This window comes from Salarias fasciatus, chromosome 20, assembly GCF_902148845.1.
Source record: "Salarias fasciatus chromosome 20, fSalaFa1.1, whole genome shotgun sequence".
Lineage (NCBI taxonomy): Eukaryota > Metazoa > Chordata > Actinopteri > Blenniiformes > Blenniidae > Salarias > Salarias fasciatus.
In genome coordinates, this window is record NC_043764.1 from 14,215,269 (window position 1) to 14,234,887 (window position 19,619).

The following is a 19,619-nucleotide window of genomic DNA, read 5'->3' on the forward strand; positions in this document are numbered from 1 at the left end:
CACAAATCATAACAAAACATCTGGTGTTCAAATTGCATTAAAAAGTTATCTGGTCTGTCTCGCACAAAAACTTCTACTTTTGTTGATATTATGTTTGAAAAAAAAAATAAAATAAAAAAAGTAGCTGATATATTTTTAGTTTCTGGCCCTCAAACATTCATTTTGGCATGATTAGAATTAGAATGATTCCAATGATTCTGTAACGATTCCTCACGAGAAACAGCAGAAAGCAAGTTTCCTTACTGGGGAGGGATAATCAGAGGAATCTCTTCACATTGTTAAATCGAGGCCCACCACCCTGAAACCCCCACTAACTGTCCTGCTGCATGCGTCGTCCTGCTCCATATCATAGTTGCTGCTTGTGTCAGGGTCCATGTTTGTCCCCTGTGTGGTTTTTTCATCAGATTCTCTCGTTTCAGGCTCCATGGCCTCCCGGCCTCCGGTTTGATTCCTGATGTCTTTCACCTGTGCCTGATTGTGTGATCGTCTGCACCTGGTGGCTGCGCTATAAGTTGGGCCTCAGGTTGGCTTCTCAGTTCTTGCCTTGGTAAACTGTATTTCTCTGGGAGGCTGTTGGTTAGGTTCAGCTGTTGTTTACAGAAAATGTTGGATCCAAATCAGCAGTAAAAGACAAAAGCCAGTGCCTATGCACAGGAGCTATTAATAGACTTCAAACATAACGGCAGACTCCTCAGTGCCCCGCTTCTCGCCCTGCACACCTCACTCCTCCCGTCTAACTCACAACATGCCCTTCAAAGGAGCGCCCTCCTCGCCCGCTGCCACGCCGGCTAACCTCCTCACTTTTACCCCCCTGGCTTTACAACTGCGCTGCCATCTGTCTGTAGCCCCGCTGCCTTCGGGGCCCGGGCCGCAGTCGAACAATCCACAGAAGGGATGAAACTGCGGACGGTGGCAGTCGTGTGAAAAGGGCTGAGATCAGGGGTGGCAGCGGTCAGCTGCAGGAGGAAAGGCAGAAATAATGATGAGAATGTTCTCAAAAGAGACACAATTCAAACCGTAACAAGAAGAAAGTCCACACAGAAAAGGCCTGAACATCATGTCTAAAATGAGACAAAAACTCAGGACGTTTAATTTAATCACAGATGGATTTTCTTACAGGACTGACACTGGTGTCTGAAATAATCACTGCAGATATCAGATTAGTGACATGCATCAATGTCAACAGGTGTAAATAATAAAATGCTGATGATAGTTCAGGATTTTTCACTCCAGTATTGTAAATTTAGCAGGAAGAAGATCCATAACCAGCATGGACAACTCAGAGGCCTTACACTTTTTAATTCCAGATTATTTACTGAGGAGAGGAAGTGATGATTTATAAAGTCCAGTTTTACAAAAAAAACAAACAATTTTTAAACATAATAAATGATCATGTCTGAAAACAAAACTCCTCATAAACACAGCAGAACATCCCATATTAACCCTGCTGAGAACATTCTGGTAAAAAAAACAAAAAAAAAAAACAAAGCGAAATGGCGTGCTAACTGGCGAAATGTGTTGACGTGACTCAGTCCAGTCGACTTGTTCGGGAGTGAAGCTCACTTCTGGGGGAGCAGAGTTTCACGGTGTAAAGCGACGTGAGTCTGCAAAAGGTCAAGCCTCCAGATCATCGAGGTGATTACAGCCAACGTGTGAAACACCAGCGTGTGCGCTACTGGCATCAAGAAGGTTGAAATGATGTCAGTGAGGCCGGCAGCCAATAGGAAGCGCCCGGGGCTCTTGTTTATTACCATATGTTGGTGTTGCGAATGAGGACGAGTGGGTGGTTTTGCTTGTAGCTGCAACAACAACAAGAAAAACTAGGAACTTAGTTTGTTTTCATTCTCTGACGAAAGGCTGCCTCTTTGTTTCGTTTTTCCTGGAATTTAACTCAACAATGTTCCATCCATCCATCCATCCATCCATCCATCCACTTCTGCTTCTGACTCTGCTCCAACACAAAAGGTTGGCTCATTATCAAGCTTCTTGAGGTTTATCTGAATGATGTTTTTAAAGAAATAGCTTCACAAAGTCTGCAGTAAAAGCATGCTCTAAAATAATTGAAAAAAGGTGTTTTTGGAGATTGACTTTGAGGAATGACAATGTTTTCACCCCGAGTAATGAATCACTTGCTCTTCATTCACAGGTAAAACAACTTTATGTGCCCCGCTGAGTAAAAACATGTTCTTGAAGTTTAAAAAAAAAAAGAAGAAAAAAACTTTCTTTTTTTTTTTTTTGTCCTTGTGTCAGCCCTCCAGGCTCAACAGACAGAAAAGCCTCTCAAATGTTCATCTCACAAGTGGATCATCATTTTCATTATAACGTTTTATACCTCTACATATCTCAGTTACAGAAGTTAAGCATTTATCTGTGATGTTGTCCTCAGTTTCTTTTTGAACAGTCACAGTTAAATTCAGGCTGAAGTATAAGTTTCCCTTGAAAAACTCCATGTTCTTTTGATTGTTGTTCTCAGGAAGCAAATTGACTGTCATCACAACTGGATTTAAAGGCTGTTAAACTGTCAATCATGAACATATGCAAAGCAATGTGGTGCAAATTTCCCCTTTTGATATGTTTTCCAAAGGTTGGCGATCTGGTAATTTCACCGTGAAAACTGGAAATGGGTCCCAGTGCTTGCGCAAAACCACTCAAAAATATGGATCATATTTCTGGACACACACGCGTGGTCACGTATGCACAAGGCATTTATACACAGACACGCCTCGGCAATTCAACCAAAAAAAGACGGGCTATCTTTGACCGACTGTGAAAGCCTGGCAGGAGCCATCACATCCACCCAGCGGGCTGAAAATGTTGCTGCTAAAAGTGCTTTTCCTGTCACCCACACAATAGGGCGATCCTCAGAAAATGTCACTCCAACCTGCTCTCCTAACAACAATAACCAGAGGAAGAGGCAGAGACGCTGAATGTGTCCGGGGAGTCTTCCAGTCGGTAGTTAACTTTTGGGCTCCGTTCCCATTTCACGAAGTCTTCTGCTCCGTCAGAAAGCTCCCCGCCAATCAGGTAATGGAAGTGTTGGTTCACCCTGAGAACCTCTGGGCTGCTCCCGCATATTAAACTAACAAACTACAGGATTCATATTGACTCATTCAGCTTCTTCGACAACTTCAAAAATGCTGCTTGCAGAGGATTTGCTTTCATTATAAAAGTATACTTTTAAGCCATTAAAGTGCCAGGCAGCTGTGTTTGGACAGGCTTTGAAAGCAATGGAAAGGTCAGCCAATGTGGCAATAAACAATTTTAAAGACGTCCTTGAATAAGATACAGAGTTATTACCTAATATAGTCCTTAATAATACTTAATATAGTCCTTAATAATTTATTAAAGTAATGGTACATGTGGATATGAAGAGTCATGGCTCATCTGGAAGCTAACAGTGAAGAGTTTATGCACAGGTGAGTTGACCTGGATTGGTCGACAACGCTAGATATGAACTCCTGCAAAAGTGTGAAATACATTCGTCTTACTTGCACTGATTTGGGTCAGAGCTTGAAAATGATATACAAAGCGCTCTCAGTGTGTCCATGAGCGAGAGTGGGAGAACACAGGAGAGTAAAAACCCACTGCGCTCACTTTGTGTGTGAATACACTCAATGCAGAGGCTGACAGCTCATTTCCACCAGGCTCCCTTTGCTCTGCAGGGAGCAGAGCGCAGCAGAGTCTCCAAGCAGGACAGACAAAGGGAGGCGCACAGAGGAACAGCACAATTCACCACTATTAGCACTGCAATTTCCCAACACAGCGAGGAGACCACTCCCGTCTGGATTCCTTTAAGGTTTGCGGCGAGGCAAGAGTGGGACGGTTTGGGTCTCACAACAACAACCTGATCTCATTCGTGGAGGGAAACTCTTCTACTGGTGTGTGCAAAGCTGCAACCCACAGTTAAATATAACTTTCTTTAGATCTTATTGCTGAAAAAGTTTTATTTGTCCATGTCCTGGACCCAAAACAGACGATGCGGAATGAACTCTAGTATGAACAGCGGTCCGCAGCTCGATGTGTGACCCTCGACTGTACAGACAGACATGAGCGAGTGTGACTACGGTCCGGTAACCTCATTTGTCATGGACATATGGATGTATTTAAAGAGGCCAGACACGCCAGTTACATGGTCCTATTTATCATTACACCATGGAACAACTGTATCAATAGACATTTAATGCATATCAAGCAAGACACGCTGAGGACACAAGGTCAAAAACATGTACTGTGTGTAATTTCTGAGATAGAATCAATAGAATAGAATAGAGGAACATTTGATTCTTTTTTTTTTTTGTCATGTTTACGTGATTTGCAGTTTTCATCATGCTTGATTTTGGATGAAGCAAAAACAAACCAACAAAAAGCAACAAAACCCCCCTTTGTGATCTCTGGTGTCCTGCCAAGAGGGTCCCAGACCTCAGGTTTGGAACCACTGGTGTCAAAGATGATAGCAGGAGAATTATTAGCATTTTATCCACTTCCTGAAACACTTACACATTTTGCTGAAGTCGTTCTGTGCTACGAAAATGCTGCAGCATTAGCTGGTGGTAGGACAGGTGGGCCATGTGATGAACCAGGACTAATTAAAAATGTTTTTTGAGGCCACTCAGTCATCCATGATAACCAACTGTGATCTGGTCTGCACACAGTTCTCTGAGATATTCTAATGCGACGGGATTGGATCTTTTGGAATACATGCATGCATGGGCTGATTGTATTAAATGAGTAGATCTGCACATTGTGCCTTGCTCATTGTGTCATTGGTGGTGGTGAGGGGGGACAAAAGTCGGGCTTCTTTCCCAGCAGATGAAAGGCCGCCGCGAGTCAAGGCAGACTTAGTACACAGAACACGGCTCTGCTCAGTTCAGCAACCCGCTGCAAAGACCGGCTCTGTCCATGGTGCTGAAACTCACTGCGCTTCAACACAGCTACACTCAGGTCTAACTTCCATCTGTTTTTTTTTTTTTTTTTTAACCATATTATCACAGGACGACATGCAATCAACCAATTATACGTTGCCTAAATTCTGAAAAAACTCATGAACCTGCAGATTACAATACTGAGCAACTATTTATTTATCTAAAAGACACTAAGTCTCCCAGATGATCTTCAGCTGTTAAAACATGTCACAATTTTTCAACTAGTCAGATTTTGTAGTGCAAAAGTAACATACATAAGCAAACTGTAGAGATGCAATTGGAGCCTAGCAGTCTCTTATTTAGAAACCAGGGGAGGACAGAATAACGAAAAGAGAAAGGATCAAAAAAACAAAAAGTGCTACTACTGTGGAGCGTCGTGGAGGATTATTTACTGACCCTAACCCGCTTTACCACAGAGGTAGTGTATTGCTCATCAGAAATGTGGAGGTGCTGCTCATAGAAAGTGATCCAGTAGAGGGAAGGAATGTAAATCCAAAACACCGTGGGCATCAGCAGTGTGTAGGGTTGGAAGAATGACACATATATGACCAGATGTGGTGTTATATCAACATTTTCAGTATAAAATACAGCATAAGACTGATGTTGTTAATTATACCTGTCAGGTTAAATGTGTTTTTATTAGACACTGTGGTATGTGGCTCGGAGAGATTGATTTGTTTGACCTTCCACATAAAAAAAAGCATTTAAAACATCTATCAAATGGAATAACCTGTGGGTCTATGAACAATAAAGTGGTTCTATATGCAGCTACAGACTCACTAACCTTCATTTGCTTCCCTCTACTTATGTCATGCGCAGCCAGGCCGACAATACAATGAAACCCTTCGATTCATTTTCCTTTTACGACTATATTCCTTCCAGTGCAGTTATCTGATATGGCAATGTATTTAATTTAGTATCTCCTGAGAGGACCTGCCAGAGACGTTCAATAATGCCGCACTGTAAGTGGCGATCAAACTTACTACAGAAGGCCTCACATCACTTTCCTTTCAATTTTCTTTTTTTGTGCTGCTTCAAATTCTGTCACCTCAGCAAAACATCAAGCCTCCACTGTCTCTGGCACATAAGCATCTCCTGCCCCGGGGTTCATCTTTTTTACTTTAGCACCGCTGCCCTAATCTACACCTCCTGTCTCGCTGTCTCCGCAGCTTCTCGCTCCCAGACAAGAGTGTTTATCGTTGACGGGTCCCAGGACTTGTCTCTGCCCCCGCCATCTATCTCGCACTCAATCTGACAGATTCGTTAGGAGAAAGAGAGCGGAGGGTGCAACAGGTGCGAGCCGGTGCAATGCATCATTTAATGCGAGGTGGAGGAGGAGGAGGAGGTGAGGGCAGCGAGGAAGGCGCGAGGACTGCAAGTTCAATGAGGGGAGGAAAAAATAAGGCTTCACAACAAAGACTGTTGGTGTCTTTGTAGTCTGCGAGCTCAGACTGAGACACCCCCGATGACAACATGATGAAATCATCAAGGTTAAAACTTCTGAGATTTGTCTTCAAAGTTAAACGAGGCACTATTCAACCGTTTTTTTTTTTTTCACGCTGATTCGTATTCTTCCAGGAAAGCAAATCTGATGTTTAAAATTGAGAGACGATTGCTGGAACTGCTTTCATGGTTCAAAGTGACTTCATCGTCCCTGAGGCCCAATTTGGTTCACGAAAACACGTGAACACAACACAAACCATCACAAGTGGAACTTGAAATGTGGATAAATGCATTTGTGATTTATCACTGCAGATCATGTCTGAAACTTGACAGTAACAGTAAAATTTTATCTGAAGATTGTAAAAACCAAATAAAATGTGCAAAGTCAGCAATAATGCAACACATAATATCTATGCAAGTCACATATTGATAGCAAGTTACATACATTTTTCACTAGTGGTCATCCTTTTTTCTAAATTGTATCAAAAATTGATGTTTTTTTTTTACCTTTTAAGTGACAGGGACCAGGCAGCAAAGTAACGAGAAAAGGTGGAGAACAACAGGGGGAGACAAAAATAGCAAAACTGAAACTCAGTAGCTTTCCAGACAGAGACAAAAATAATTACAGTTACACAAAGTTTTCCATGTGAACAAAATTCTAAATTGCATGCTGGAGGCACAATGTGTGAAAATCAGCTTCTGCAGCAGGAGTACAACACTAAACAGCCACTGTTTGTGAAGGCAGAGGCGTCAGCTTCATGTGAATGGACTGGCTGCACGATCAAAATAATGTACCTTTTACTGAACGTAACTAAATGCAATGGTCGTGTAGTGGGCAGCATGAACCATCGCAGGTTTGATGGGGAATTTGGGGATTTTATTGTATTCAGAAAACAATCACTGGGATGTGGATTACATTTTAACAACTAACCAGCATTCATTGTAAAAAATTCTACATTACACTTGGCTTTTATGGTGAGCTTAATTTTTTGATTTTTAGCTTTCTGGACTGAAGCCATTCATGCAACACCAAAAACAACTGGCAAAACAAGCAGCGCTTCAAACAAAGTCCAGCTGTTTTCTCACAGTACATAAAAAACTCAATAATGGAAACATTACTGACCAAAACATTTCAAAATCAAACAGATCAGCTCCTGGACTTGAGCCACATCTGACAAAACAAGTTGTACAACACAGGAAAACTAAACAACACATTTATATTTCAAAAGAAGGACTGAAAGTAGATTGAAGTCGAGTTCTGCATCAAATCCTTGACTCTGAGCAACATCAGACAATAAGAGACCCACAACCGAATAAAGTGGAATTAAAATCATCTGTCACATGCTGAGTTTATTTAAGTGTTAGTACAAATTATTTATTGACTTGCATGGAATATTTTTCCTGGGAGCTAATACACTTTGCTGGTTTTTCTCATCAGAGAAGTGCCTCCACCTGCTGCTGCTGCTCATTTTGTCGTTATCTTGAGGCACCTCTGTGGAGGAGGTGTGGACATCTAGTCGAATTCATGTGACATTTACATATCAAATGAGCGCCGCCTGTGTCGTCTGCTGCTCTCCTCCTCTGCCTGTTCTCTGGAGCCTCCGTGTGTCTTTTCATTTTGTAATTTATTGTTGCTGCGTTCCACTCAGATGCTCCTCGTTAACCTCTTTTCCTCCTCAATAGGTGGAGACGCACAGGACCAGCTTGTGTTGCACATCTGGCTTAATCACAACAAAACTGACCCCCAAAAGAACAGGAAGGCCTCAAAGCCAACTGAAACTGGATTCCCATCATCCGAATCGAAGACCCATTGAACTGATTTGGGACATTTGTGAAGATAAAGATTTATTTGAGGGGTTTTTCTGTGTGGTTTATACCATGTTCTCTTTATGGGTGGGTTGATCTCACACTCACATTCATCAGTGTGATTTGTGAGAACGTAACTGCCTTGTGAGCTGAAATTGGCTCCAGCGACCCTAAATTAGAAAAAGTAGTATTGGAGATGGATAGAAACTACTGGAATGATTAGAAAGGAGAAAACCGGCGAAACCCAAATCCTCCGTCTGACTTGGCAGCAGATGTCAAGGCCCAGCGAGCTCCGTCTTGATTTAACATGTCTCTGCCTTCGGCCTCGTATTTCACTTCTCCAGGAAAGAATGAAACCAGCATCGAAACTCAAAGATATAAAAAAAGGAAGTTGTAACTCTAACCCTGCAGTGTTAAACACACTCCAGCCAACACCAGCTAACTGCAGGTGAAGGGAGGGTTCACCGAGACAGGTCTCCAGTCCATCACAGCACAACCAAACAAACACACACACTTATGAAACTACATTGTTGACCAGCCTCTTAAATCTGCAATGAAATAATCAATTAGGTCTACAATGTCTGGATTTCTTTTTGGTTTTCTTTCATTGACAACTTGAAACGCAAATGTTTCTGCATCATAGGACTTCAGAGTCTGACTGAACAGACAGACAAACCTCAATCAGTCCCCCGCATGAACCATCTGATCCGTCTCAAGCTTGCGTGTGTTCATTTTCATGTGCAATAAAAGCAGCTGGATAAAAATCGTGCAAAGTAATTAGCAATGAGATGTAAAAGACAGAGAGAGAGAAAAAAAGAAAAGCAGACAGCTCAAGCCAAATCAAAAGGAGGGAGTCAGTGTTCTTGGTGCAACTCGACCACTTTAAAGTCTGCACAGGATCCATGGGAATGCAGCCAAGTGCTGGAGCTCCTCCAGAGTCATTCCAAATCAGATCCACACAGCCACTGCCTCTTTGTGACTGGGCTCCTATAGGCTATCCATCATCTCACTATGGCCGGTTTGCAATTAGGATAACATCTTGGCTTTCTTTCAGTAAAAGCTGCCGCCTCCTCATCGTCTTCTCTCCTCGCTCCGTCTCCTCCCCGCCTCTCTCACTCAGTCCCCTGTCCTTTTTCGCTTCAGCTCATTTTCTTCTGCCTTCACAGAAAAAAAAAAAAAAAAAAGTGTTTCCACTGTCAACGCCCAGAGGAGCTTCCTCTCTCTGCTCTTAACCGTTTCAAAATAAAGAGCGCACAACTTTGCGGACCCCAGTTAACCCCTGACCTCAGAGGCTAAGCAGCCCCTTCATGTGCCGCCGTTACACCGAGGCCTCTCGCAGGTGTTGACGGCCGCCGCTCGGGTCTCTGTTCAACTCTCTGCCTCGCCGCTGGCTGTGAATCACTGTCACTGCAAAGTCTGCACAAAGCCGCCAGCTTTCCCCGGCACAAGAACGCATGCATGGATCAAGCACGCGCCAGAAAACACAGCGCACGGATGTAGGCACGCATGCAACAGCCGCGCCAACACATGGCTCAAACATTGTCAAAAGCCTAATCTGCTCACGCAGCCACGGGGGAGCGGGCGTGATGCAGGAGGCTCGCTGCTGTCGTCACTTTTTTGCGCTCTGTTTTCACGGGCGGCTGAAAGACGGCGACGGCGTCCAGAGAGGGCTGAGGGCAGTGATGCAGCTTATCCACGCTCGCCGCCGAGTGACGGGACGGTCTGTGCAATATCCAACTATGTTACACTGAGAGGAGGAAGGAAAAAGGCATTTTGATGTAGTTTTTTTTTTTTTTTATTCCAGTGTTAACAGTTAATTTTATGGCCCGGTTGAGTAGAAGCTCAGTTTGTGATGCGGGAGCTTCGGCCATAGCAGGTCAAAGGGAAGCCTTTTTCCTTAATTTAAGAAGAAATACAAACGTAAGGTAATGGATTACTTTGTCTATTGCTTATATTAATAAAAAAATCACCCAATAAATAATAAAAAAATAGCTGTTAGCTGCAGGCCTAACTGTAGATCTTCTGACTTTTTAACTTTGCTCCTAACTCAAGTCAGCATGAATAAAACCGATACATTAAAATCAGCTTCAGCCTCTCTTCAGAGAATCTAACACAATTATATCAACGTGTAACTCCTTCATGTGCAAAGGACTCCGCCAGCATTGCTCCCAACATTCCCTAATGCTCATTAAGCACATCAACATATGAGTCGCGTGATTTTTACCCAACTGTTCTGTGACCCTCGTGTCAGCATCGGCCTGCGAGGTTTCAGCGTGTCACCCACATGCATATTTATAGATAAATTACTGTTACGGTGTGAAAACGGCGCAACATGAAGCAGTACGGAACATGGATGGATGGAGGGATGGATGATGTGAAATGCTATAAAAAGGTTTGGTACTTAGCTCACAGAATTTTCAAGTACTTTACATTTAGAGAAAATCTCATGAGATGACTGGGAAAGCAATGAAATTTGATCTGATATGGAGACAACTCCTTGATTATATCACAGAAAACAACAGAAGGAAGCCATATGACTCCTGAAAGCCTTTTATTTTATTAAATAACAAGTATATGTGTATACATATGCATATACAAAAATATATCTTTTTTTCAGTGTACTTTTTTCTCATCACACCAGTCTATATTATGGCATAGGAAGAGGCAGATAATGCTCCTTCTCACCGTCTGTCTCAATATCCTATTTTATTTTCTTGTTAAAAGTCATAAATAAAGTATCGAAAAAAGCAAGATGCCATGGATCATGTCCAATTATGACAATCTCTGTAACCTCCACGAGTAAATGACTCCATTAAAGTCCGCTGCCAGAGCACCTCGGTCACGCAATTTATAAGCATTAGCTGTGAACCATGAGAAAAAGTTGTTTGTTTAAAGGAAAGAGAGCACGGAGACGCAGATGACGTTCTAAAGGATAAAATAACTGATTATATACTTCATGAGAAATTGCATGGATGTTAAGCAGTGGTTTCAAAATCTCTAAATTTAAACACAAAGCAATAAACTGGCATTAATTTGTCCCTATTTTATTGTGGGATGAAGGCCTCTTTGGATCAAACCATATTCAGCAGGTGGTTGTCATGCTTTGCTGCTGATAAAAGAAAATTCTGTCTTCCTCTCTGGTCAGAACACAAACTTCCTATCATCAGTTCAGTGCAGGCTGAACTTTAATTAATCTGAGAATAACACGTCTCACATTTCTCCTTCATTACTGTGCATGTTCTCTTGAATATTTAATCCGCACCATCTTTCAGTTTATGAATGTTTCCCACCATGCTCTGCTCTGCCTGAGCTTCAACTCATCCATGAGCTGAATCTGGACTTTCTGTTGGAGTTTCTTTCTTGCTGGCTGCTTCGGTTTTGATCATGAATCTGTGAGCTCTTGTGACAGTGAATTACGAAAGACTGAGTGTTCTTGTTCTTATTTTACCTAAAGGAGAACTTCAATGACCTGAACTATAGTCTCGTTCGAGGAAAGGAAACTTTGATTAATGCAAACACCAGAGGGAGACCATGTGCACTGTGAGGATATGTAATTATGGAGAACATGGACAATTTGACACACTTCACTTTTTTAATGTCCAGTACTGATTACTTGTGTGTGACATAGATATATTACTCATTTATTCCATGCAATAAGAAATGCATTTACTTATTTATTTATTTATACAAACCTGTAAAACCAATGATGTATTAATTTCTGTAAAATTGGTTTATAGGCTGCAAAGAACAGGGATAACTTATCTAAAGCCTTCTCTTTCAAGGGACATGTTCATTTCTCAGGCTGTAAGCTCAGGTATATCATAAGAGGGAGCAAAGGAACATACATAACAGATACGTATATGGATTCTTGAGTAAAAAAAGACTTTAGAAGAAGGTGACGGTCGTGCATCGGGGGTCATGTGCAAATACATGTGTGCAGAAACTGATGATAGCGTAGAAAATATGATTTTCCTTCAACACTTCCAGCTCAGTGTGGAAACAAGATCATGATTTACCTTATCAAGGTAACTTGATCATGCCTAAATTCGGCATTCGGTTTCTGCACCTTCATTAATCGTGCTCAAACTCATCAGCTGCTTTCACTGTAACTCTGAATCATCATCTGAAGAAGGTAAAAGAAGTAACGATCCAGCTTTAGGGAATGCAATGAGAAGGTGCTGCGGGTATTTCAATGCATATGCAGGAGTAAAGTTACTGCCTTTCAGGTGGCAGATATTTAGTTTGCCGATCAGGTACTTATTACCAGTGTTTGATTGGCGGAGCATTTTCCTTTGCCGGCTGCGGACGCCTCTATTCACCACAGAGGAAAGGATGAATAGCTCTCCAGAGGCTACTACTAACAGGTGGCCTTGACTGACTCAAAGGACTTTCATGCTGACCGTGATGAGAATCGTGACTCTGATAATAAAAAAAGAAAGCAAAGACTCAATTAGGCCGGGTGTGGTACAGGTGGTCTGCCGGGAAGCCAAATTAATTCATATGTTTGCACATACACTAAATACGCAAATATAAATATATAGCGTTTCCAGTTTTGGTATGTTGGCAGGTGATATCACAGAGTATTCAAATGAGGGGCTCATGTGCATTCAGTCCTGTTTACATGACAACAATCTGCTGGAAGCAGCATCGTTCCCAGGCCTGTTGGCTTCTGTTCCACCACGGACTGACTGAGTGGAGAGCCGAGTCCTCACACACACAAAACAACATTTGGAGTCATGCATGCTGGTGGAGGAAATAATAAAACATATAAAAAAATAAATCTTAATTTAAAAGCAACAAAAAAACTACAGTATGGGAGAGAAAGTTTGAGGTACCCTCTGTGGCTCAGTTTTTGCAGGTTCGATCCGTGTTTCCAGTGAACTCTGCGCAGATGTCAGTCCGTTCAGGATGAGACTGATGCGCTGGAGGAACAGACTTGACACTGCCCACATGTCAAAATGACACCAAGCCCAAAATTGCTCCACGAGGACGTGTGAGATTAACGATGTAAAGCACTTTGGGGACTGTAGTAGTGGGAAGTAGTGGAAAAGCGCTATATAAGTGACATCCATTAAAAAAAAAAAAATCTTTGACAAAAATTCATGTGAGGAAAAGCCTCACATTACAATAACAGCAGCTCTCTGCCGAAGTGGAACGCATTAAAAATGTAAGCAAGCGTTTTCAGACAAAGCCGTTCACTTTGCACCTTTTACATCCATCTATTAGCATAAACTCCTCCCGGTCGTTTCAGCAAATCTGCTGCACGTGTCTGACGGAAGGCAAATGGCTAAATGCACGGAGCGTGAGTTTTTTGTGCTTTGTGTATTTTTGTGCTTCTGTCAGACACGGTCCACGGTGCGCTTCGCTAGAATTGCTTTCTAGAAGCAACCTGACTTCTGTGAGAAATAAACTTTTTCTATAATATCAATATCAGAGTTTTTCTAAAAAAAACCCCCAAAAAACAAAAACTTTGATATTGCAACTTAAACTGCAAAGATTGTAAACTTTGCTTAATACAGAAAGGATGATATATGAAACTAAAATGAGTTTCTTTTTAACTTCATACTTTCTGCATGAAAAAAGTCTCCCTTTACAGTCCCTGCTGCTTTCCCAGATGTTTCACACACACGTCAGTCCCCACCCAGCTCCGAAACTGTTTCACGATGCAAAAAGTCTGAAAACAATATTGCAGAAGTACTCGAAAATTTCATAAAGTTGGGGCATTAATTTGAGAGCAACATCTGCTCCTCTCTAAACCTCTCTTTCAGGAAAACTCTGGTGTATTTTAGCAGAGCAGACATGAAGCTGCATCCGTCTCAGCAGTTCGGCTTCACGGTTGAAGAATCGGGACAAACCGGCTCACCTGCAGTTCACATCTCACAACAGAACAAACATTTGGTGCACCGAAAAAAAAAAAAAAGAGACATTGGCACAAAAGAGATTGAACTAATGAGCAGAATCCTATGTATGATAAGAATATTCCTCTCAATAAGATTCAGACATTGATCTCATCATTGCCAGAAGTTGAAAAGGCTGTCATTATAGAGAATAGGAATGTTATATAAAGGGAAAAAACAATATCTGGTCCCAGATATAGTATGTTGCTGTCATCGGTTTCAAAACAAACTGAAAATTTCTGCCCCAGTGTCTTTCTTTCAGCTTCTGACGTGCTGTCAGTGTTTTATTGTGTCCCACCTTTTTTGGGAAATGTAATAATTTCAAGCCCTTGCTCTTGACGCTGGAGGTTGTCCATCTTTTTGAAAAGAAAAAAAAAAAAAACATTTTCCTTGCAGGTAGAGGAGCGAACGTAGTGCAGTGTGAGCCTGTTGTTTATCAAAGGGAAGGCTGTTCGACTCAACATTTTCTGTTGCGCCCAAAATTACTTTTTGTGACTAAGAATTAGAAAGGAGAGCCGATACGGCCCTCAGGCCTGCATGCTGACTGTCTGCACCCCCCCAGTCATCGGTTAGTCGTCGTCAACACCAAAGACTGAAAGCCACACTGTGGCACATAAACACACATAAACAACAATCTGGCATTTTTCTCTTCAGCTTTGAACATATTATATAAATAAGATGCAGCGATGTGATTTTAAAAAAAGAGAAAAGGCGTTCGAAGATCTAGTGGGTTGATTTTGATTAGCATTGATACTTTTGAGCCATGCAAGTACTTTCTTCTCATTTCTTCATCTTAGCTTCATGTCTGAATAGATAGATGAATGGGTCTGGAGAGAAAAGGCAGTGTAATGCATTTATTTACAGCCACACCAAATGTCACATCACTTCATCCTCTCTTTCATAACGCTGAAGATGTCTGACTGCCTCGTTACAGGCGGGACATCAAACCAAAATGAATAAATTAATTACCTGTCAGTATCATGTTGGTGTTATAACCCTCCTTGTAAGATTATTATTTTTTTTCTCTCCTTCAACTGAGATCCTTTTTGAAATCTCTGAGGTTGCTTCTTCACCTTTATCCCTTTAAATCAGGATAAAGAGACTTTTCAAACACTAAAAGGCAGAGCAGGGACTCCTCTCTTCTACAGAAACATGAGTTACAAGAAAGTTTGTTGTTATATTCGGAGAGTTTTGCAGCCTCCCAGGGAAAGTCTATGGTGGAAGGAGACTCAGACTGTCTCCCTCTCAGATCTTATTGAGGAAACATGGGAGTTTGACACTCCATGTGTTTTATGGTGGGTCACCTTTGTGAACTGTCTGGTCTCTCTGCTTCTGACGTGAGAGCTGTGTCCGCACTGGGCTTTAACGCTCCTTTTGTTTGCGATGTCCATGGGCAGGGTGTGAAGGTGGCGCCAAGGGCAGGGACTGAGGAGCGGTGTCTCTGCTTTTTGCAGATGATGTACTCCTGGCAGCGTCACATGAGAGGCTGCAGCACGCACCGGGACAGCTTGCAGCCAAGTGTGAAGTGGCTGCAGTGCCGATCAGCAGCTCCGAGTCCTTGTTTCCCTCAATGAAAAGGATAGCATGTCCTCTCCAGGTATTATAAACATCCTCCTCCCGGGGAATAAGTACCGTGAAGTGTTGTTTACGAACGATAGAAGAAGGGATTGTGGCACAGGTGGCTGCGATGAGACAGTCACTGTACCAGACGGAGGAAGTTGAACAGTCAAAGAAAGCTCTCTGTTCACTGTTTGATTCTACATCCACACCCTCAATTCTGGTCAAAAACTTTGGGTCATGAGTGAAAGAATGAGAGTACAGGTTTGTATAGATGAAATTAACTTTCTCTACAGCATCACAGGCTGTAATCTCCATAACAGAGTGAGGAGTACAAACAGCAGGGAGAGAATCAGAGTCAAGCTGTGCCTCCTCATTGAGAGGAACACCTTCAAGGTGGTTCGGTCATCGGACTAGGAGGCCCCCTGGCTGGCTCCAGTGGTCGGTCCAGATTATAACTCTAGTTTTGTCTGGGAGAGGCTTGGTGTCCCTCAGAAGAACGAGAGAAAGTTCCAGTAGACCAACAAGTCTGGGCTTCATTGCTCTCCAGAGTGTCATCAAGACCCCATGTAGGGTAAGAAGATGGATGGATGGATGGTTTAGACAGGTTCTGACTAAAACTCTCACACCAAACAAGCATCAAACAAACATCTCGTATCAGACTTTGCAGAGTTCCTGCTTCATCTCACCAACTATAGAAAAGCTTGTTAGGTCAGTTGAATTTAAATTCCCCAAAAAACTGTTCAGTTTGCATCCTGCCTTCTGTCCAGTGCTGAATTCAGTTTGGAGCCACACTTTTATAAAGAAGTTATAGAGCTAGATGATAATCCCAACTGTAGAAGATTGAAATGCAGTGTTACGTGTGTGTTCGTTAAAGTTCTATTCTCTGAATAATGAAACAAATTTTGAATCTAGATTTAAATTTTTGAGCTACTTCATAAATATTTGTGACATACTAATGTCATTTTGTCCACATAATTACTTCCTCATCTTGAACAATGTCTTGTGAAGTGAGGAGCTCTTTATATAAGACCCGCTGACTCAGAATTCCCCGTATTTACTCATCAAGGCCTTAGTGAAAGCAAGGAATTACGTAGAAGATATTACTCGGTTTTGGGTGAGTCATCTTCATCACTCAGTAGCAGTTTTCGCTGGGTTCAGTAGATCTTCAATTTTGTCAGGTTGCTCCACCTTCACCTGCAATGCTCCAAGGCTTTTCTGATGTGAGATCTGATGGGATCATCTTAGCATCAGTCAGCCTAGCAGAAGAAGATGAGACCTCAAAACACTCGTGGTTCGACAATGTCCAATAACTGGGTCCCACTTTTTCAGTCTGCAGGTAAAACAAAAAAAATGTAAATTTGAACTAGAAAATACAGATGGGTGAGCTCTGAGGACACCTGGTTACCTGATGACTCCGAAGGGGAAACAAGTAGCAGAGGAAGCCAAAAGACTTTTTATCTGCTTGTAGAATAAAAGAAACACATGCTGGGACTAAGCAGCTCTGCCTGGACAGGCTCCCTGCATGCAGGCTTCAAGGTGTCCGCTCCACATCATTACCTTGGTCAACACTCTGCGATGAATAAGTGAAACTTTCAGCGAAAGTGACATTTTATTAGCGGGGGAGTCTGAGAGGCACCTGTCTGAACAAACTGACTAAACCTTTATTTTCATGCTGATGCTTCTACTGCCCAAGTTATGCTCCTAAATAACTTTGAAATATAGATTTAAATCTGCAGCGGATGTGTCGATGCAGGGAAACCCCCCAGAAAGATCTCATGAAAACTCTCTGAGATTATATTCCTCACATAACAGAGAAGGTGAAAGCGCACTCGGTCCGTCCCGCTCTGAGGCTGCTGCTGTATGATGGCAGCCTCATTCAAGACAGAACATTGCTGCGATTCTCTGACATGGTCAGCTGTAGCTGTTGTCTCTATTGACTCTTCTTTCCAGTAAGTGGATGAATACACTGACAGACTCTGCAGCTGCAAACACCACTGTATTGGGGGGGAGAAAAGGGCAGTCTTTGCCAAAGGATTACTTTGGCAAAGACTGGTGCCCCAGACGTTAGCGCCGTGACGATCCACAGAGAAAGGGGCTGGGTTGATGTTGTGTACTTTGGGTCACCAGACACTGACATTGTCCTCGTAGTGACAATTGTATTTACTCTGTCTTTTGTTTGTGTCGTACAGTATGCCGTACATCTTATGCAGTTGTGCGTATTGCAGCGTGAGAGGCTGATATCCTGCGCCCCCTGACAGCTCTGGCGCTCACTGCCAGCACGGCTGACCTGCCAAACTGCTGTGTTGTTTATTCAGGTGTGTCAAAGACTCGGTGTGACATGACGGCGTTCACCTATGTGTGAATTAAATCGTCCTGGGGAGGGTTGAATTCAGCGAGGGTCCATTAAAAATGTGCTATGGCCAGTTGATGAGTGCAGACAGGTGTGAGTATTAGAGATGGAGGGGGGAAACCCCCCCCCCCCCCCCCCCCCCTCCGCTCTCATTAAAGAGGAGATGAAAGGTGAACAACCTTTTTTTTTCTGCTTCATTCACTAGACCAATCTTCATGTGCGTAAAACTCACCGTGTGTGGGAGTAAGCAATGACTCTTTCCAAGCCCACACAATATGACCATAAATAGCCCCACTTACGTAAAAATCATATCATGTATTTCCAGTGAACATATACTGATGACTTGAGAAAGCCTGCAGCAAACACGAGGAAGGGCCACGTTATTGGAGGAGTTCATTGTGGAGAAGTGCGGAACATCACTGCTCCCTGCAGTTCTGCTATTAATGAAAGATCAATTCATTAGTCTATTCCGAATAGATGACTAACAGACCACAGGGAAACACACTGAGGCTCCATAGCGGGAAGCACACCTGCAGGATGCATGAAGTGTTGAATCAATTTCCCTGAGAGGCCAGAGCCGCTGCTGAATTGGGGATATGTGGACCTATAGGCTTAATCACGTGGACGGACTGTCATTGATCACAACAGTGATCAGTCCAGCATAGAGGGGGAGCAGGCTGGGAGTGGGAATGCATAGACAGGTATACAGCTCAGTGCACAGTCTGCACATAAGATATGCATGTGTGATTTTTCTTTTTTAATGCAACAGAACAAGAGCCAAAAAATAACGTGTTTCCAGAATAACAGAGGGTTAATAACAGGGATGGCTCACATAAGCATAAAAAAAGATAAATAGGTTTGCATAGCGACAAAAGGAGACAAATACATCTCAGGTTTATGTCACATAAAACGGCCTGCACGCCAAATCATAAATACTACTTGTATCCCTGTGAGCGCAGATGGCTACAGGCGTCTTTAGGAGGCGCAGATCTGGAGGATCGCGGCGCCGTTCACACGCGCTCATACGGCACATTAATTTTCAATTTGCGGCTCCTCCATCCAGCGTTACGGTCCATATTCTTACAGCCAACGTTGCGAGCATATGCGCTAATTATCCCGTCGGTGTTCTGACATCCCACCGGACGGGGAGAGCGTCTCCGCGCGCGGCGGCATCACAAAGACACATGTCCACACAGCAAAACGCACACACGTCCGTCTTACCTGTGCCGTGAGCCAGATCGATGCCCGGTTCGGTGAGTATGTTCGGGTCACTTTGAGATCTGCCTCGCTGCAGACAGCCGTCTAGTCCATCGGATGTAGCCATGGGGAGACAGCGCAGGAATCCTGAATAAAATATTGAAAACCCAACCGGAGGCAGGCAAGGTCAGGGAGGGAAGCGGCGAGCGAGAGTGGATTTAATGCGCTCCGACAACAGCCGCTTTGAGCATCTAGCAGGGAGCCATGGCTGAGCTGAAATTCCGTGTGTGTGCGTGCGTGTGTGTCTGGGCCGTGTGCGGAGATGATGCGTGGATGTGGGAGGGAGGGGTGATATGCCCCCGATGATGCCAGCGGCTTGGCGATGCCCATCCCTGTCCAGCAACACGAGCAGATATCCACACGGCACCCTGCACGCCTTCTTAA

The 19,619-nt window shown here is 43.1% G+C and overlaps 1 protein-coding gene across 2 annotated transcripts in view; it reads right to left on the minus strand.

Moving 5' to 3' along the window:
* The window catches only part of phactr3a (phosphatase and actin regulator 3a), a 33,088-nt gene extending 13,627 nt beyond the window's left edge, over window positions 1–19,461 (minus strand). For both annotated transcript variants that reach the window (XM_030119096.1, XM_030119095.1), the window contains exon 1: window positions 19,200–19,461. In XM_030119096.1, the coding sequence (XP_029974956.1) occupies window positions 19,200–19,302 (103 nt within the window). In that variant the 5' untranslated portion in view covers window positions 19,303–19,461. The remainder of the gene's footprint in view (window positions 1–19,199) is intronic.
* Window positions 19,462–19,619: the final 158 nt, after the last annotated feature.